This window comes from Protopterus annectens, chromosome 5.part0, assembly GCF_019279795.1.
Source record: "Protopterus annectens isolate FY-2018-M chromosome 5.part0, PAN1.0, whole genome shotgun sequence".
NCBI lineage: Eukaryota > Metazoa > Chordata > Ceratodontiformes > Protopteridae > Protopterus > Protopterus annectens.
Genome location: NC_056735.1, coordinates 282,761,342 through 282,782,720, shown reverse-complemented (window position 1 = coordinate 282,782,720; position 21,379 = coordinate 282,761,342). Strand labels below are relative to the sequence as shown.

The 21,379-nt window shown below is 43.3% G+C and overlaps 1 protein-coding gene across 2 annotated transcripts in view; it reads right to left on the bottom strand.

Annotated features, from left to right (window-relative positions):
- The window catches only part of BCLAF3 (BCLAF1 and THRAP3 family member 3), a 798,586-nt gene that overhangs the window by 280,314 nt on the left and 496,893 nt on the right, over positions 1-21,379 (bottom strand). For both annotated transcript variants that reach the window (XM_044072262.1, XM_044072263.1), the window contains exon 6: positions 9,192-9,296. In XM_044072262.1, coding sequence (XP_043928197.1) covers positions 9,192-9,296 — 105 coding nt within the window. The remainder of the gene's footprint in view (positions 1-9,191; positions 9,297-21,379) is intronic.

Below are 21,379 nucleotides of genomic sequence, written 5' to 3'. Positions count from 1 at the left end.
ATGGACTGAAGGGTGACCATTCGGAATTTGGATTTTTTTACAAAGCGATTCAATGAGCTGAGGGTCCAAAATGGGCCTCAAGTCCCCTGTCTTTTTTGGCACCAAAAATAGTCTCGAGTAAGTTCCTGATCCGATCTGGTCGGCGGGGACAGGCTGGATGACTCCTTTTCTTAGCAGCTTTGAAACCTCGACCGCTGCTTGATCCCGCTGACTGGGTGGCACATCCGGGATTTTCCTGATAGGAAGAGGGGGGATCTTGATGAAAGGGATGAGATAGCCTCCGGTTATGGTTCGGAGCACCCACTGATCCTTGGTGATAGATTCCCAAGCCTGTGGGTGTTCCGCAAAATGACCCCCGACTGGCTCCGGAGATGCGCAGTTGGGCCACGTCTCAGGGACGGAGAGCGTAGGATGGACCACGAAAGGAATTGCGGTCTCCAGAGTTACGAGGGGCCTCTGCCGCCTCTGGGGCGGAGTCTTCCTGAATCCCCCCCCTGCCTCTAGAGGGGGGATCACTCGGTGGAGTAGGGAAAGACCTTTGAGATTTCCTGAACCACATTTTCCCTCCTCTCTGGGCCTTGGGGTAAGGTCTACAGGGAGCGGAAAAATGGGCCCCCACAGCAGTCAAGGTCTTGCCCTCCTGCTCGCACCAAGTCAGTGTGCCCTTCACCTTGGGTCCAAACAGGGAGGACCCATCAAAGGGGGCATCGGTGAAGGAAGACTTAAAAGCCTCCGCAAAGGGACACAAGCATAACCAGGCGTGTCTTCTAAGAGCCACGCTTGTTCCCGCTGCTCTACTTGCCCCTTCGGCCGCATATGAGACGAGCCTCATGGACGAGTTGACTATCGAAGATAGGGTAGTCATCTGGGCGCCAACAGTTTGGGCTATCGCCTCAGGAAGATTACCCGTAACAGACTCACCTAACTCTTTGAGGAGGTCCCTTTGGAGCCTGGTAAAATGACAAAGGTAGTTCAGCGACCGCAGGGTAAAGGCCGCTGAAGAAAGGGTACGCTTCCCGTACCTATCCATGCTCCTGGAATCCTTATTAGGAGGGTGAATAGACGTTGAAGCCTCCGCCACGTCTTGCTGAGTGGCAGATGCCACCATCGCATTTACTGCAACTCCTTTGGTCAAAAATTCCTTTTGAGGAGGGGCTGAGAGGAACTTGTTAGGCCTGGCGGGCACCGGTTCCACAGAGTCAGGGTGTTCCCACACCCTTCGAGAAACAATCTAGTAATTCATCGAAGGGTGGAGACACCCAGGAGGCGGAGGGCTGGGCCCCAAAAGCCTTGAGGAAGACTGACTCCTCCGCGGAAGGGGTTTTGGACTGCCAATCGCCTCTCTGTCTTAGGATCTCGAGGATATCTGAGAATGAGACGTCATCCGAGGACGATTTTGAGGACCCCTCCGCATCATCGAGGTCAGTATCTGAAGTGATAGACTCATCCTGGGAGTCAATGTGCTTCCTCTTGCACAATTTTTTTCTTGGAGGTTCATCTGAGGCGGATTCAGAAGGACCTCCCGGGAGAAGGGAACCCCCCCCAAGGGGGTATCCTCAGGCCCTGGGGCCCCACTGTCGCGGGAATGAAGCACACCAGAAGCACCAGTTCCCAAGTCTAGGGACGGTGAGGTAGAGACTTGCTGAGCCAGCAAGGACATGGCCAGCGCACTCCTCATGGCCTCAAAAGCAGGACCTCCAGACTCTACGGGGGATACCGGCTGAGAGACCACGACGGTACCCGGAATCCCTGCGGCCGACGCTCTGAGGGGAAGACTAGGAACCGAAGCTACCAGTTCCAAAGTGTTCCCCTCGGCCCCGACCGAGGAAGTCCCGGTACCGAACCCTGACGCAGAGGACAGGGTAGGAATGATGGTCGGAACAGAAAAGCTCCGAGGGAGTCTCAGTTCCGACTGGACAACTCTGCTCCGCTCTACCATCACCAACTCCAACGGCTCCAAGGAGGTTGGAGGAGGAATCGGATGCGTCGAAGTGGGGACCGGCTCCGGAGCCGAGTGGGCTGGAGTAGAGACCATTTTTGCAAAAACCGGGGACTGGAAAAGCCTCTGGATAACTCTGTCCAAATCTGAGTCTGACAACCTGGAGGATTTAGAGGAAACAGATGGGGGCCGAGACGACTTCTCTCTCGGCTCCGATAGACCAGGGGACCAGCTCCGAAACGGCTCCAACACCATCGGCACCGGATCCGGAACCGTATGAATAAGCATCGACGCCGAAGAAGACTTCGGGGCCGGGGGGGGGGAGGGGGGGTCTGAGCTGCACACCTCCAACGGCTCCGAGACCAAAGGAGCCGAAGCAGGTGATTCGCCTCTCGATCCCCCAACCTGCGGCTCCAACACCAATGGAGCCGAGGGAAGAGGTATCGAGGCAGACCCTTCCACCCGAGGCTCCGAAGCCATTGGAGCCGAGGAAGAAGAGGTTGACCTATGCTTCTTGGAAGTCGGTTCCGACGGACTGGTCGGAGCAGACGACCTTTTCTTTTTAGAAGCTGGAGAGGAAGGAGAAGCCAAAGCTTCCTCAAAGGAGGACTTAATAAGGCCCTTAAGGATCAATTTATTTTTACGTTCTTGAAGGACCCTAGAGGAAAAAGCATGACACACACTACATGTCTCCTGCAAATGTTTCGATCCTAAACAATATACGCAAACAGCATGGCTATCAGTAATAGACATTTTGTAATTGCACTTGGTGCACTTTTTAAAACCAGACTTCTGCTCTTTAGACATCCTATCACCCAACTATCTTTCACCACAAAAGTAACCTTAAAGTAGGGCACGAGCCCTTGACTCAAAAACGGGACTGGCCCGAGATACAGAACACAAAACGGGCAGAAGCCCTCTAACTAAAACGGGCTAGCCCGATAAAGCAGGACGTACAGTAGGACGAAAAACAAACCTAAAGATAGACAAAATCAATATCTTAACTCACAAATAAGGGCAAGGGCCCTCTAACTTAAACAGGCCTTGCCCGGTAAGTAGAGAAATACCAATCACACTGAAAAAGGTTCACACACACACGTAAAGCTGTTAAAACAGCTGTTTGTTAAATTAGTGAAGAAAACCCTAGGTCAAAAGACCAAAAAGTAATAAAAAAACCACTTAGCTTCAGCCAAGACGAGACCACGTCTAGCTTGAAAAGCGGCAAACGAGATCTGGGGAAGCAGGTGTGGTGCATTCTGGGATAAGAGGTAGCCCAGCCAATTAGAGACTTCGTTCTACTATATAGTGGCCGAGTCAGAGCCGATGGATCAGCTCCGAACCCATCAGTTATGAATGTAGGCGAGATAGGATCCCATTACATCCTGTAGTTCCTCCTCCATGTGCATAAGCAATAGACAGCTGTCCAGATACACTGAACTGTGGAGTCCACTGGTTATCAGAACATTACTAATGGAGTCAGACATTTCTCAAAGACTCTGGGAGTAGTACACAGCCTAAAATACAAGGATGTAAACTGGAAATGGTAATCACATGTCCCGAATTGGACATCCTGTGCATGACAGGGACGTGCAGGTAAAAGTCTCTGAAATTTAGCATGACCACGAATTCCTTGGGCATGAACAAGGGGAATAGAGTATAGGGTAAATATTTTGAACCTGGGTATCCACGAAACAAGAACGGGTACAGAAGTGACAAATTTTCTTTCATAGGACATTTCACATTACTCCGTTACTTTGACGTTTTAGTCACTGTAGTGCGATCTCGGTATATTTAAGTAGGGAGTTTATGTAATGTTTTAATTTTTTTTTGGTGGAACAGTGTTTTTTGTCCCTTGGAAAAAAAAATCTCTGTTCTAAGTGTTCGGGACTGTAAGCTTTTGCTTACATGGGGTCGATAAATCAGCGTTCGCTGATTTAATATAGACCCTTTACATCTGCAATGTTCACAAAAAATTTCGGACATGAACTACTACTATACAAATAATCTAAAAACATGTATAAATGGTCAATGGTATCTATGTAAAAGAAACGTTAATACCGAATTTACATGGGATGCCAAAAATTCAGAAGCATCCCACAGTTCCACCTTTTAGACCAATAGTCAAAGGTGCAGGTTGGCTCACTGAGCCATTATCAATCTATACAGAGAAATTTCTCCAACCTGTTCTTGATGAATATCAATATGTCCTACAAGACCCAAAACAATTTTGTGATGATTTGTATGAAAAAACATAGGATACCCTCAGATATGTGATGTTATATGGTAACACTCGACGTAATGTCATTACTTACCGAACTCCAAATAAAAAAGGGATAGGCATGATGAGGTTTATTCTTACAGGAACACGGTCAATATGACAACAGATTTATTGAATTATTTTGTTTCTCAATACAGATAGTTTTAGAACATAATGTATTTGTGTTTGATGACTGTTACTACTTACAGACGTCTGGCCCATAGCTACGCCAATACGGTCATGGGGCAATGGGAAACAGACAAGTTTTTTTCGTCTGAATATTGTAGTGACTTGTGCTTCTATCTTCATTTTCTTGACCAAGTCTTTTTATTATGGAAAGGTACCACCAACCGTTTATACATGTTTTTAGATTATTTGCCATGTAGTAGCTCATTTCTGAAATTTTCTATGAATGTTTCAAACATAAATATTGAATTTCTGGACATAAAAGTCTGTAGATCAGATGCTGGGATTTTTTTTACTCACTTACACAGAAAAGAATGCTATCACACCTCGTTTTTACATCGCTTCAGTATGCATGCCCCCACGTGTTTTATGAATATAGTCAAAGGACAATAATTACGTATGTCTAGGTTAAATGTTAGGGAGAAGGATTTTAACACTTACCTGGAGAATTTATATGATAGACTTAGAAATAGGGGATATACAGATTAGGAAATTCAGTAAGATAAACAATAGCAGTAGCGCTACATGAAACACAAGCGGAGCCATATTTTTCATCTTTGACTAGAGATACGAAAGTACGCAGAACTAAGCTAACACAGGTATCTGTTCCTATTACATTTAGTACTGATACACCTGCTTTAAAGCGTATTATTACAAAGAATTAGAATATTTTAAAAAGTGTATAACTGTTAGCAATGCTGTTGGCACTTATCCTAGATTTTATTATAAAAATAAGAAATAACTCAATAAAATGTTATGCAATCCCAAATGTAATCAGGGAAATGTAGATGAGTAGTGATCACATAACAAGGAAATGTAAAAACTGTGCCTTTTGTGATTACATACATTTAATGGCTAAGTTTAAACATCCTGACAATGATACAGAATATAAATTATATGCAGAGGTCAACTTTAACTCCAAGAATCTTCCTTATTTAGCATACTGTGTTGTTTGTTATTACCTCTATGTCATTAAAATGAACAGAAGATTTTGTGAAAGGACCCATGATTACATATATTGTGCACAGAAAGGTCAGTTACTTAGTGCAACAGCAAAATACAAGACACATGAGGGAAACACATGACTTCAATTTTTTAGTTGTTGAAGTAATACAAGAGAATCTGTGAATTGGGGATTTTAATTAATGAAACAGAAAGGATAGGACAGGATGTTGGATATCGAAACCGAGGTTGCCTTGTGGGAAGGGGCTAAATGATCATGTTTCATTAAAGCCTGTTTTAAAGTGATGTAAATTAAAAGAATTAAATTTTTTTGTTTTATATTTATAGTGTTTTATATTTATAGAGTTTTATTTAACTAATTTTCTAAATGATACATGAATGTGAACAAAGATTATTTAGCTGCTTAGCAGTGATAAATGCATTTTATTTTGACTGGTTAGGTTTAGTCTCACAAATGATGTATATTACTTAAACTGTTGAAGTAGTGATTTTACGTATGATGAAGCAAAATTACTCACAAAACAGCTCACATTCAATAAAACAGCATTAGTTTCATTCTTGTGCGTTTTTTTTTTGTATGTTAGTAAGTTCTCCCTAAGCACCGTGATTAGTTAATAGATGTGTTTCTGTGCTGGATGTTCTTCACCAGTTACTTATTTTGCTTTGTTTCTACCAGCAGTTTATTGCTTTGGGACTTGTGGTTAACAATTTGTTACAAACAAAAAAATGACTGACTTAAAGAACTGGCTAAGTTTCTGCTGTCATTCAAAGGGGATCCAGTACCTGTCAGCTTGGGATGACATGGTTGACAGACCTCGATACTTTGGCCAGAGGTGGTTTTCATCTGGCACCTCTGAGATTTTGGTATGTAGTTCCTTTATTAGGCAACATCACAAAAAATTCCCTACATAAAAATACCCTCTAAAAACAACCTCAAGGTTATGCTGCTAAAAGCTACAAGTCTAAACCATAAACTGCACTCACTGCAAGCAGTCCTCATCCTGGAAGATGCTGACATTTGTGCAGTCAACGAGACCTGGTTTTAAGGCTGCAAAGAGCAGCCCCAGCTATACCAGATTACATTTCCTTCCACACATTCAGACCACAAACTGAAGGTGTGAGAATTAAAGGAGGTGGTGTATCAATATTCATTAAAGATAAATGCACCTCTAGACTGGTTCAACAGCACGATTCCCTTGAATTATTTCAAGTGCAACTAACTGTAGGCAAGACCCCCTCCATCCTTTCAGCCTACTTGGGTTTACTTGAGTCAATCAAGATGCAACCCAACACCCTGGTTTGGGGCGACTTTAATTACCCATCCATAGACTGGGTAAATTATACGTGTTCTAACTCACTTACCAAAAGGTTCCTGGACTTCATTAACTCCAATGTGCTGGACCAGCTGGTTGACACACCCACAAGAAGCTCAAACATCCTGGACATGTTGCTCACCAACAGGGGGACCCTCTGCACCACCCTCAGTGCGTGCCCATCCCTGGTGAGATCTGACCACAAATCAGTCTCGCTAGAAGTAACTATAATACAAGACCCCCCCCCCAACAACTAGACTAAACAACTTTTCCAAAGCCAATTACAACCTCTTAGTTGACAGCATAAACGGTTTCACAGCCACTCCGCCCACTAATGGAACAGACACATATGCAGAGTTATACACCAATGCTTTACGCATGCACCTGTACAAATGTAATGACTCTGCCATACCTGACAGAACCGAAGTAAGATCTTCGAGGAAAAACAAACCTGTCTGGTGGACAACTGTCATTAATAGGCTATACAACAGGAGAAATAAACTGCTAAGACTAGGAAGGAATGGTCTGAAAACTGGAAACACACCCTCTTCAACTTAAACAAGCAAACAAGACTCCTAGTAAAGTCCTCCAAAGCTAACTATGAATCTAAATTAGCTTTCCAAGCTAAGGATAACCACAATGCATTCTTTAGTTACATCCGTATCCTCAAAGGTAAGGCCCAGACTTGTGCTGAACTCGTAGTTAATGGTACTACATATACAGAACCTGTGGATATAGCAAACATGCTGGCTGACAGGTTCACTGAAAACTTCACTCCCCTGTCCCCGCCACATATACTCCAAAGTATCCCTAACACCTGTCCCCCACCAAGTATCCCCAAGGAGCAGGTCTTAAATGCCCTCTCCAAGGCCAAAAACAGAGTTTCCATAAGACCAGACAACATCCCGGGTTGTGTTCTACACAGGTTAAAACAGAAATTAACATCACCACTGAGCACACTTTTCAATCACAGCCTAAGCACTGACTTTGTCCCAGCAGAATGGAAAACTGCTACAGTCATCCCTTTGCACAAAAGGGGTATATCCATGAACCTCGGGAACTACTGACCCATTAGCCTGATCAGCCTTACCTGCAAGGCCATGAAACAAATCATCATGGACCTTATTAACAAAGATATAAGAAATCTCCAAATTTTCGACCCTACCCAGTTTGGCTTTGTCAAGGGGAGATTATGCCTGTTAAACCTGGTGGACTTCTTCGAGACCATCACCAAAGCCCTAGACAAGGACAAATCTGTGCATATGGCAAATCTGTGCATATGGCCTACCTAGACTTAGCCAAGGCCTATGACACAATCCCAGACTCAGGCATCATTGATAAACTCACCCAGCTGGGTATCAACCCATATACTATCAGGTGGGTTGCAAACTGGTTCACTGACAGAACGTAAGGACCTTGGGGCCATTAGCCTAGTAGCTCCTATGAAGAGACTGGCTAAAGGTTAGGGGATAGGATAGGGGGTGCTTGATGCTGGCTAAGCCATGGTTGATCGCAGTGTTGAGCTGGGCAAGACCCAGGCTGCCTCCTTCATTTACTGCTTTTTTCACTCCAGCTTTCTTTTTGGCTTGTGCGCCTCTAGTCTGCTACATGTTAAAGGATCACTGTTTTGAGGGGATAAATGTAACTACACCTTGAAATACACAGATAGAAGAGATGCTTCATGGCCTTTACTGGCATATATGCGGCTATTTTACATCAGAACTTTCTCAAGCAAAAAAATAATGCCACAGTAGGTCTTTGCTCAGCCATGAATGGTGGCTGCACAAACATTTTAGGCAATGAGTATGGAAGCTTTTCCAGTGTGAAATATCTGAACTGTATGAATGCCAAAAGAGACCACACAGGCAAAAGACAAGTTCATCTAGCGTGGCTTATGATGCCAAGTCAAATATTCCCAGTATGAAAGTGGAGCAGAGGGGTCAGCGATGGACGTTAGAAGTAGCAGCCCCAACACTCAATCCACCAATGAAGACTTCAAGTATCACACCAGATTAGTCCATCCCTGAACACAAGAGTTATCATTCACTGCTAAGGACAGAATATGTTTGTTGAGTGAGTCTCAGACAATAAAAGAAGGGAAAACTGTTGCTTCAAAATTTTAAGCTGATGGCTATTCTCCCAAAAACAACTGGTACTCAAAAATGATAGTTACCAAAGAGACGCAAGTGGAATATCATAACTTCAAACAAAGCTGCAGAAACAGAATCCAGAGCTCTAGGCATTATACCATTTAGCGCAACCACCAGCATATTGAACACAAAAAAGTGTTGGCTTACAGTTACCTACATTTAAAACAGAACAGACAGCTTACAGGTTTGTCTATTAATCTCTACACTGACGCCTAATAAGTTATCAGGTTTTCTTGGTTTCAAAAGTGATACCTTCAAATTTACAGAAGAGGCCCATACACAATGAATTAGCAAATTCTACCTGGCATGACCATTAAACATAATGAATGCAATACAAATAAACACATTATCAAAAGAACTGGCTTTAAATAAATCCTCTGTACCTGAAATGGTTTTCTAAATTTTGGTAACTTCCCTCGCACTTCTCCAAAGGGTTTTCTGGGGGGAGGGTAAGGCTTTGAATTGGGCTCCCCAGGGCGAAATGCATTCTAAACGAACATAAAACAAATGCACTTTAACAAGCAACTTCAATTATCAAAAATTACAGTCCTTAGCAAATGTACTTAATTTTCTGAAAACATGACATTAACAGAATACAACAAAGTACCACAGACTTAAAAACTACATTAAATTAAGAAAATCTCTAACGTGTGATTTCTGGCAAGCATTCTGTAAGTAAAGGACTAACAAATCAAGACACCTTTTCAAAATACTGAATGGTTCTGTAGTTCATGAAGAACATACTCTGGTAAATAAAGGATTAATTAAATGGTGCTCAAGGTCTGAGACTCTGTGGAGATATGGGATCAACCTGGTAGGGAACAAAACCACCAAGAGCACAACAATATGAGCCACATCCATGGTGTAAAGGGATAAAGCCTTGACTATACCCGAAGCAACCACCATTCAATTGGCTGCTCAGATGCCCAGAAGAGTTGGATGGTTAAGAAGTGATCTGAAAAGGCCTATGTCAGCTCTCACACACACTGAGGAGAGAAAAGCAGCTCTGGCAGACCACAAAGTTACAATATAGCAGAAACACTGGGCATTAAGTCAATGGAGTCCAAGCCAGCAGAGTTTGTGCTGTCATCATGTGCTATAGCACTAGGAACCCACAGGAAACATGGCATTTGGAGGCACATCTCCTCTCGGGAGAAGGCTCAGAGGAGCTGAGGTGCTTACATGGGGGAGGGGGGAGCCATCACTACCGAACCAGCAAGGTGTCTCACTCCCTATCACTCAACTGTCACTGGGATTAACAGTGTCAACTGGGAAATCCTAGGCAGAAACAAATGGGCTGTAGGGAACTTGCTTCACCCAGGAATGTTCATCTCCAGAATGAATGGTCCAATAGGGTGAAGGTAGATGAGCTATCAGGGGATGCCCTGGTGAGAGCAAACATAATAAAAGCACAACCAGCAACTGTGCAAGCATGTTACTACTGTAGCTCGTCTGGTCATGATAAAACAGGCGAACAATCGTGGGTTCAGTTCAAGCAGCTTTGTTACACACGAAACACATCAGAAATGAGGCTTTGTAACTTAAACCTATTAACAGACCAACTACCACACTCATACATGTTAACACTCTGGCTGTTCTCTCAAAATGGCACTGCTGCCTGCAAGTGCTCACTATTTATACACAAGTGCTTACATCTGGAAATGCTTCTTAAAGTTACATACACAAGCTCTGATCTACATCCTCCCTCTGAGAAATCGTCCATATACGAAATAACAGTAGTCAATGACATGCAATTTACAGAAAGATCTTCTGACATGCAATTATACAGAACTAATTATCTGACATGCAATCATGCAAAATCAGACTCATATAAAACAATCATGCGCAAGTTGCTTTGTATTTTACACTAGGTCTGGAAACGCGACCTGACCGTGCAACATAAAAGTGAGAATTGGATCTAGCAATGGGGACCATATTCAAGGAATGTTAAACATTGGGGACAACTGGGAGATCATCAAGAATGGGAATGGACACGGAGATATGTTCTTTGTTACGAACACTGTCAGGGCTGCTCTGAGATCTACAGTCTGCATCACAGGTACAATGCTGTGATATCGTTTCTGATACAGGAAGATAATGTCTGCAGTTTCTCCTGTATTCTATACCCTCAGATTCCACTAAGTAGGATCTCTGCTTGGTACATAATACCTCTCACTTGACCAATTCGATCAAAGCCTTTTGCCATTTGCATTCTCACTCTCTCCTTTTAACTGATGAAGAAATCTGCTCGTTTTATCATAGCTGGACTTCTGAGAAGAACACTTTTTAATAAGTTTAGCTTTGATTGCTCTGCTGTTTACAGCATTAGGTACCAACAAACTAGAACTAATAGGAAAGGTTGTTCTGGTTTGCCTAGATAGCAGTCTCTGGGCAGGCGAGTCAATTAGGTTGTCATGGGGTATATTTATGAGATTAAATAAATTCAAGAAGATATTGGTATTGTCACGCTTTGACCTCTTTCTTTCAGCAAGGCTGACTGTTTGTATTCAGGACTACTAGTAACATGCATAAAGTCCCACTCTTTTGTAAATTTCTGAAACAACTGACTGGTAAACGGAGAACCATTGTCAGAAATAATGGTATGTGGACTACAATGGACTGAGAAATGATGTTTCATCTTAGTAATAACAGCACTGGATGTTAGGTAGCAAATCAATCTCAAACCAGTTCGAATAAGAGTCTACCAACACTAAATAATGCTGATTGTTCCATTCAAATGTGTCAGTGGCTACTGTTGACCAAGGTAGTTCAGGAATTTGGCTTCGCTGAAGTGGCTCTTTTTGCAAATGCGGCTTAGTACTGTTGCACACTGAACAAGATGAAAGCACTATCAATGCCTTTCGATAGATAATGCCAAAATACTAGTCCTGTTGCCCTTCTTTTGGCAAAATCGGAATCCGGGTGGCCAAGATGCAAAATCTGGATGCATTCACTTTGTAAGGAATATGAACAATAACTTTTGGACCTTTGAAAATGATACCATCTTCCATCAGCACCTCAACTCTGTATGGAAAGCAAGGATGCACTTCTGGCGGTACACAGGACTGCTCTGATAGCCATCCTACATTGATGAAGTGGTTGAGCTTTTGCAAAATTGGATCAGTCTTTGTATGATCTCTTAGCGCATCAAGTCTCATGGTAGAAAAAGTCAAAATTCTCTGCATCAAGCTGTTCTGTGGTATTTCTGGACGATCTGGATAAGGTATCAGCCAGATAAAGAAGTTTACCTTTTGTATAGACCATTTTGAAATTATACTTTTGCAATTTGAGCATCATTCTTTGTAGTCTCGCTGGAGCTGAATGCATAGACCTTTTTAAAACAGTGACTAGAGGTTGATGGCCAGTTTCTATCTGGATAGCTTGGCATAAATATAATCCTGGAACTTCGAACATGCAAACACAATTGCAAAAGTTCATTCTCAGTTTGGGAATACTACATTTAAGTTTGGGTAAGAGTTCTAGATGCATAGGCAACAGGTCTACCCTCCTGAAGAATAACTGCACCAAGGCCGAACTTTGAAGCATCACAGGAAAGAACTACTAGTTTGTGGACATCATAGTATCTTAATGGAGGCAGGTTAGCAATTTTTAGCAATGTTTGAAGTTATCAAATGCTCTCTGGTGCTGTTCCAACCATGACTAGGCAACATTTTTGCATGTTAGCTCTCAAAGGCGCTGATAACCCAGTAAAGCCAGGGATAAATTTGTCCAAATAGTTAAACATACCAAGAAAATGCTGTAGAGCTTGGAAATTGTCTGGAGCTGGAATGGCTGCTTGTTAAGAAGGGTCTGGTCATAAGCCTGTACTGGTAAATAAATGATCTACATAAGTAACTTCTGATAGTCTGAATTTGCATTTCAGAGGACTGCGCTTTAAATTCACTTCACTTGCCCTGTCCAGAATTTCCTGAGGTTTCGGTCATGCTCTGCTTCACCATTACCTCCAACCAGTAAATCAACAACTATTACTGCATACAGGTAGCCTGAAATAATTTTCTCCATTGCATGCTGAAAGACTTATTTGGCAAAATTCATTGGAAAAGGCATCCAGAGGAATGTGTATCTACAAAATAGGGTACGGAATGTAGTCAGTAGCGAAGATTTGCGATCAAGCATTACTTGCCAAAACTAACTCTTTGCATCTAAGAAAAAACAGTGGCATTTGGCATCAGGGTTGCAGTCTCCTTGACTGTACGCATAGGATGATGAGGTCTTTTTAATGCCTAGTTCAAGTCTCTTGCGTCAATGCATATTCTGATTTCATCTGAAGTTTTCTTATAAGCAGCTACCATGGAAGACACTCACTCAGTTGGTTCTGTGACTCAACGAATCACACCTCGCTACACTATTTTGTCTAAATGGACCTTGACTTTGTCCTGCATAGCTACTGAACTATTCTTGCTGGTCTGACCAATGGACTGACCTCTGGGTATACTTTTATGGAGTATACAACTGGAAGTTTGCCTAGCTTGTCATCGAAAACATCAGCACACTCTGAGAAAATAGCGTCAGTGATGCTGGAACTGGGACATGTGCTTACATGATGGACTTCTTTAGTAAAAGAAAGTAGTTTCAGTCTCAAACTGTCTCTGAGACCTAATAATGACTGCATAGGTCTAATGACTACATGAAATTACAAGCTGTAACTGTTCCAAGCCAAAAAGCAGGAAAGCACTACTGAGCCTCTGGTCTGAATCGCTTCTCCTCCATAAGCAACAAGCTTCACACAATTGACTAAACTAAGTTGCTCACCAGCCCTCACGTTAGCAAATGTTTCTGCTGACATTACATTACACTTTGAACCAGTGTCTGCTCTGAGCTCTGTGGGTCTACCATTGATCAGTACAGTACAAAATACTTGATTACTTGCCAATAAATCTATTGCATTAACCTTTTCACTGACCACTGATGCACCATCTACATAGAAAGTAGGGTTGCAGCTTTCTATAAGCTTAACTTGCTTTTTTTGAGTGACCTTTCTTAGTAATGGAATAAGGCTTGCTTGACTTATAAAACTTTTACAAGTGATTCCATTTTTTTTACACTTGTGGCATTGCTGACCAAATGTTAAGCACTTCTCTCCTTTTAGACTCATGATTGGCATCACAATTTCGACAGTTAACAATAAGACTTGACTTGGGTTTTGCTGACTCACTCTTGCACTCCACTGAGCATGTCCGTTTTACTGAGCTAGTCTTAGAACTTGCTAGAAAGCTACGGGTCCTCCCTGAAAAACCTGCAGGGGTTGCAGATGCCATGTGCTTAGGCCTGTTTCTGCCTGCCACGTGTTGCACGCTGTCTTTGTTTGCTCTAGAGGCTGATGAAACCATGCTCATTTCACTTGAAAGCATATCTGTGTGCCTTTCTGTGAGCTGATGGATTCAAAATATCTCTATGGCTTTGCTTAACATTAAATCACTGCCACAAAGGAAAATCTTTCTCAATGCAGCACTATTAATACCACACACAAGCCTGTCCTTTATTAACTCATCCTTCAAGTCACTAAATCTACACATTTTGGCCTTATTTCTCATGTCAGTGATATAAGCTGCCAAAGTTTCACCTGGCTTTTGGTCTTTTGTTTAAAAAAAGTGCCTCTCTAATGTAAGATTTGTCTGAGGGTTACACATTTCTCTTAATTTACATTTTTAGCCCTCTGAGTCCTCGCTTCATTTAGCCGGTACCACAATATGTCAGTTTCCTCCTCTCCTGTATACACTTCTGGTGCATAAACAAACAAACACTCTCTTTCAATAGCCTCTGACCCAACTAAATTAAGCAAAATGAATATCCGAACCTTGGAACGGAGACAGCAGTTTACTTCAGCTCGTACTCTCCAAACTCTCGAGCCAGGCTCTACACATGATGCTCCTCTCAGATTAACTCAGATCAAATTTGCAAAGGAGGTGCAGGCAGACGTGAAAGGTCATGGATACATGATAGTTAGATTAACAGAGGCCAACACAGATGGAATATTATGGTAAGACTTCTTTATCTGACGTTGTCAATCATCACGCAATCCTTGACAATGGGACAGAGCCCCCAGCTACTTTAGCTTTGGGAGGTTTCACGGAAGCATATTCCTAAGCACACAGAGCCAAAGGATGCTCGTCCCCTTGAGACCTGACTCAATTTGTAATGAGTGATAAAAGTATGATGAGAAGACCAAGAGGCTGCTGCACAAATGTCATCTAATGAAGCTCTGGCATGCAAGACTGCAGACGTAGTTACTGCTCTTGTAGAATGGGCTTGAACTGTTTTTGGGGACTGGAGTCCTTTAGAATGATAAATGAATATGATGCAGTCTCTAAGCCAGTTAGCCAAGGCAACTTCAGAAACTGGATTATCTAGATGGAGAGAAGAAAAAGTACAGTTGTGTACACTTACCATAAATGTAGCTGTTAGAGTGTATTCACTGTTGCAGTCATCACATTTGGGTTTACCTGCTTGCAGTAGCTCGGCCTGATTATCAAAGTCTTTGGTCCTGTGTCGATTGCTGTCTCATCTTCCATGACGTCAGGGGTTATAAAACATGCAGCCGACGCCATTACATCAGTCTTTCTTGCCCCAGATGTCAGGTGCCCCCATAATGGGAAGCAATTATATATACAAGGTTTACACCTCCAGCAAAAAAGCAAATGCACCAAAATGCTTTAAGCGTAGTAAACAAGAATAGAGGTACAGCTAATAGAAGTCAGGGGGCTGGAGGGAGGGTAACTAGGACTGCAACAGTGAATACACTCAAACATCTAGATTTATGGTAAGTGTGCACAACTGTATTATGTTCTTCATGTTTCACTGTTGCAGTCATCACATCTGGGTAGATTCCCCAAAGCTAAGGATGGGAGGAGGAAATTAGATAGCATTAGGACCAGCTATAAGGCCCTGCAAGACTGCAGTGGCAAAGCCAGCTCTGGCTTTAGAGAAAATTGGTAAATGGTAATGCTTAGTGACTATATGTACAGAACTCCAGGTAGCAGCTAATACGATGTCCCTGGTAGGGACACCTCTGAGAAAGGCTGTAGAGGTAGATGCAGCCCTGGTTGAATGTGGTCTTATCCCCTGTGGGGTAGATTTTCCATGGTGCTTGTAACAGAAATGAATGCAATGGATTACCCATTTAGAAATGGTTTGCGTTGAAATGGCCTTCCCCTCTGCAGCAAATGCAACCTGCAGCTGCTGAGATTTCCTGAAAGGTTTAGTCCTGTCCAAGTAAAATCTAAGTTGTCTGTGCACATCTAAGGAGTGCACTATTCGTTCCCTTTTGTTTTGTGGATTAGAAAAGAAGGTTGGCAAATGAATGGACTGATTAAGGGCCACACTGGATACCACCTTGGGCATGAAGGAGGGATTGGTCCTGAGGGACACCCTGTCCGCATGAAAGATTATGAAAGGCTCCACTGCCATGACGGCCTGTAATTCAGACACCCTTCTTGCTGAAGTGATGGCTAAAAGAAAGGCTGTTTTCCAAGAAAGGAATTTTAATTCTGCATTTGCAGCCGGCTCAAAAGGAGGTAGAGTGAGTTTTTCCAATACAAAGTTAAGGTCCAAGGCTGGAGTAGGGGCTCTCCTGGGTGGTCTTAAGGTTTTGGCCCCTCTGAGGAACTGCTTGAGTAGTGGATGAGAGAAGAAGGGTGGTTCTGTGTTATAATGAGCTGAAATGGCTGAGGCATTAATTTTGATGGAGGAGAAGGAAAGGTCCTTGTGAAGCATCTCAGTTTGGTATTGAAGAATCTGAGGTAAATTGGACGCTGATGTGCCCATCCCAAGTTTGGTTCCAGGAACAGGATCTTTTCCATTTTTCAGCATAGGATTTTCTAGTACTAGGCCTCCTTGCCTCCAGAATGACATCCAACACTTGCTTACTGAGGGATGGTAACGGAGAGATCAGATAATTAGACAGGCTGCCAGGTTCAGGGTTTGAAGCTGTGGGTGCAGAATCTGGCCCTCCTGCTGGGAGAGTAGGGCACGGGTTTGACGCAGGTGCCAGCAGTGACACACTGCGCAAAAGGGGGTACCAGTGTTGGCGTGGCCAGTCTGGTGCAATCAGTATCGTCCTTGGTTTGTCCTGTTTGATCTTTAGTAGTACCTTGGAGAGGAGAGGCAGAGGGGGAAAGGCATAAACTGATAGGTTTTTCCAGGTGAAGGACAAGGCATCCACTTTCCAAGCTTGTTTGTGGGGAGTCCTTCTGCAGAAGTCGTCCAATTGGTAGTTCTGGGGGGAGGCAAACAAGTCTATCTCTGGGCTCCCCCATTTGTTTCTCAACATGTTGAATATCTTTGGTTCCAGTTTCCACTTGTGTGGGTCCATGAGATTTCTGCTTAGTTTGTCTGCCAGTGTATTTAACTTTCCTGGCAGGAACTGAGCATGAAGTTGCACTTGGTAGCTCAAGGCTGTGTTCCACAGAGTCATGGCTAGTCTGCAGAGAGGGTATGAGTGGGATCCCCCCTGCTTGTTTATGTACCACATAACAGTGGTATTGTCCGTTTTTACCATTAACTCTGCTGGAAGAATGTGGTCCTTGAAGGCTGTCAGAGTATTCTCTACAGCTAACATTTTTTGACTGACATGCAGGTGCATTTGACTTGGGTTCCATTTGCTCTGAATGCACTTCCCTGCCAAGTGAGCCCCCCATGCATAGTCAGATGCATCTGTTAGGGTTTGGGCGGCAGGGGGTAGAGTGAATGTCAGTCCCTTGTTTTGGTGGCAGGCCTCTGCCCACCAAAGGAAGGTATGATAGGAATCATTGATTCTAGATCCTGTGAATGTTGACAGCATAAACTTTTTAGATATCATTGTAGTTTCCTCATATGCAGTCTTGCATATGGAATTAGTAGAATGCAGGAGGCCATGAATCCCAGGGCTTGAAGTATTTTCCTTGCAGACAGCTGGGTCTTTGTGGCCAGTAGTTTGAAGTAGGCTGTCAAATGAACTTGTTTCTCTGGAGTGAGGAAAGCCATCTTGGAAGTTGTGTTCAAGCTTGTCCCAGGAATACAATCTGTTGGCAGGGTACAAGATGCGATTTATTTTAGTTTATGGTGTACCCCAGAGAAGTTAGCAATTTCTGTAAAAAAGCCAGATGATTCAACAGTATGTCCTGGCTTTCTACCTGAATTAGACAATCGTCCAGGTATGGGTATATTTGAATATTCCTTTGCCTGCAAAATGCAATGACTGGAGCTAGGCACTTTCTGAATACCCTGGGCACAGTAGATAAGCCAAAGGGCAGTGCAGAGAATTGACAGTGCATGTAGCCTGCTTTGAAGTGTAGGTATCTTCTGCAAGATTCCCTTATTGGGATGTGCAGGTAGGCTTCCTTTAAATCCAGTGTTGCCAACCAGGCATCCTTGCCTAGCATAGGAAGCAGCTGGTGAAGAGTTAGCATCTTGAATTTTGGGATCACCAAAAATGTGTTTAGGATAGAGAGGTCCAGGACAGGATGCCAGGAGTTGTCTTTTCTGGGCACCAGGAAAAGTCTTGAGTAGAAACCTTGTTCCCTTTCCTCTTCTGGGACAGGCTGAATAGCCCTAATACTTAAGAGAGCAAGAACTTGCTTTTGAGCCTCTGCCCACTGATGTAGGGGTAGATCTGGCCAACCGTTTGGGGTTGTTAAGGAGTGGAAGTGGAATATGTATCCTTGGGAAACTATATTTAAAACCCATTTGTCCTGGGTAATGAGTTCCCAATTTTTTGCCTGCAGGGCAATATTTCCCCCTAAAGGGTCAGTAAGTTGTGCAGGGCCTGGAAGTTTTAAAGTTAAGTCATTGAGACAGTTTACCATAGGTGGGAGTCTTACTACTCCCTGCTTTGGAAGTGGGAGCCCCCCACTGCTTAGCCCTGCGAGTACCCTGGGACTGAAGCCTGGGTGTTCTGCTGGTTCTGGGTTTGGACTGAAAAGGCCTCGAAGAGGCAGGAAAGGACCAATTCTTAGGGCCAATGCCTACTAAATCTGGGAGGCTGTACTTGCAGGAAATCTTTAACAGTTTGCATAGATTTAGCTTTTTCCTCCATCTTTTTGAGTACTACTTCTGCTTTGTTGCTAAACAAGTGGTCTTGGTTTAAGGGAGCATCCAGCAATTTAGCTTTAATGCAAAGATTGCTCCTTAAGCCAAGCATGCCTTCTAAGTACAGACCTAGTGGCAGCAGCCCAGCAAGATGCCTCTTATGAATCAAAACCACATTGCAAAGTATGTTTTCCAACTTGTTCAGCAGAATGCATTAAATCCTGTAAATCTTTATTTTCAGCACAGTCAGGAGTCAACATAACTTTCTGTTTAAGCAATCCAATAATATGCTGCTGATACTTTAACATATGAAACTGGCAGTTTAAGGCCATAATAGCCAAGTTTGCAGAAGTGTATACCATCTTACCCCATCTATCCAGCACCCTGGAATCTCTATCAGAGGGAGTAGGATTTTTGGCAGTAGTCGTCTTAATGCCCTTGGGTCCCTGCGAAATGGTCTCAGGATCCGCAGTAGGATTTTTAAAGAGGAACTTGTGAGAGTCAGGAATTCTGTAATACCCATCAGGTTTTCTGGGAGCAGGAGGTAAAGAGACAGGGGCCAAGCTAGATTCCGAGAAGGCATCATCATGTCCAGTACAGGGGGGATAGCTAAAGGCCTGTGTTGGGGCAGGAGTAAAAAATCCCCAAACCTCTTTTTAGAATCAGAGTAATCCTTGCATTCCCAGTGAAAATGCTCCCTAAGAGTATGCAAGGTTTCACCAAAAGAGAAATCCTCTGGAGGGGAAGCAGAGGGCATGGAGTCCTCTGCATAAGAATCCTCACAGGTAGATCAGGATAAACCTTGGTCAGAGGAAACAAATTTCAAAGTCCTGATCAGAAGAATCATAAGAAAAATCAGTCCTATGTCTCAGATGGGGAAGGGTGGCTTCCCCTGATTGGAGTAATAAGGTCTTCAGCCATTCTTATCATTTGTTTTTTAGGCATAGAGGCCTGCCCATGCGGCCTGGGCGTCTGTTTTCTAGGCATGGATCGAGTTTTAGGCCTTGAAGAAGAAGATGGTGTCTGTTTAATATGCAAATCAGTAGGCCTAAATTCACTCTCAGAAGCCAGTGCCTGCACAGTGGCTCCGGACTCATCCAAGCTAGAGATATCCACAGGTTCCACAGTTGAAGCATCTCGCGGCATACCGGACTCTGAATGGGTCTCAGTAGAGGCCTGCGAATCTGAAGTAGCAGGTGTCAGGGACTGCGAAAGCGCCTCAATGAGTACTGGCGAACTGGCAACTAGCTTAGGAGAAGTGTCGACGGCAGCTTTGGACCTATGCGGTCTTTAGCTTTGCATTTTTTCGGAATGTCGGTAGTCGTGTGGCTTACCAAAGCCAATTCTGGATAATTGAACAGAGTACTAAAATATTTAGAAGCGTAAACAAACAGACGATGAATAGTTCATTGTTTAAATAAGGCACAAAACCGACAGAGAGGTACGTTGTGGTCTGAGTCTAAGCAAGGAATGCAGTATGAATGAAAACCTTTATGAGGTATTTGCTTTCCACAAGAAATACAATTAACAACTTTTACTGACATCGGTTTAGTGCAAGAAAAAGTTTCCCCAACAGGGTACTTAGCTTAGTTGAAGACTTTGGTTCTGAAACTCTAAAACGAAAATTTCAGGAGTCGGCCGACCGGCACTTGCGAAGTGCTTCTGCTTCAGGCACCACACAGCAAGAAAGACTGATGTAATGGCGTCGGCTGCATGCTTTGTACCCCTGACTACCTGACGTCATGGAAGATGAGACCGCAACCAACACAGGACCCAAGACTTTAATAATCAGGCCAACTGAGGGCTACTGCAAGCAGATAACCCAAATGTGATGACTGCAACAGTGAAACACGAAGAACATTGCCACAAAAAGTTGGTTTGAGTTTTTAAAAACTTTTGTCCCGTGAAGACAAAAATGTAGTTGTTTGTGCATGTCAAGTAAATGGACAGCATATTCCCCCATGTTTGAAAAATTTGGGGAAAAAGACTGGTAACTGTAGAGTCTGATTAATATTAGTCTCGGAGACAACCTTGGGCAGAAAGGATGGATTCGTTCAAAGCACAATTCTATCCTTATGAAAAAGTAAGTATAGGGGTTCGCACAATAGGGCCTGAAGTTCTGACACTCTTCTGGCAGAAGTGATAGCCACCAAAAGTAAGGTTTTCAAAGGCAAATTTTAAGTCACAAGTTGCTGATGGTTCACAGGGGTTCATAGTCAGGGCCTGAAGTACTTCAGTTAGATCCCAAGGGGGAAGAGGTTCTTTAAATGGAGGTCTTGGTATTAGGAGACCTTTTAGGAATGCTTTACTCAATGTGTGTGACATTAGAGAAGCATCATCCAGTCCTACATGAAAGTTTGAAATTGCGGCTAGGTGCACATTAATTGTTGACGGCAAGGAACCCGACTGGTAAAGTGAAGCCAGAAAATCTAATACTTTGTAGATGGGACTGGAGTAAGGGTCTGTCTCATTATCCAGAGCCCATCTAGCAAATTTCTCCCATTTACTTTGGTATAATTTACTTGTAGACGATTTGTGATGAGCG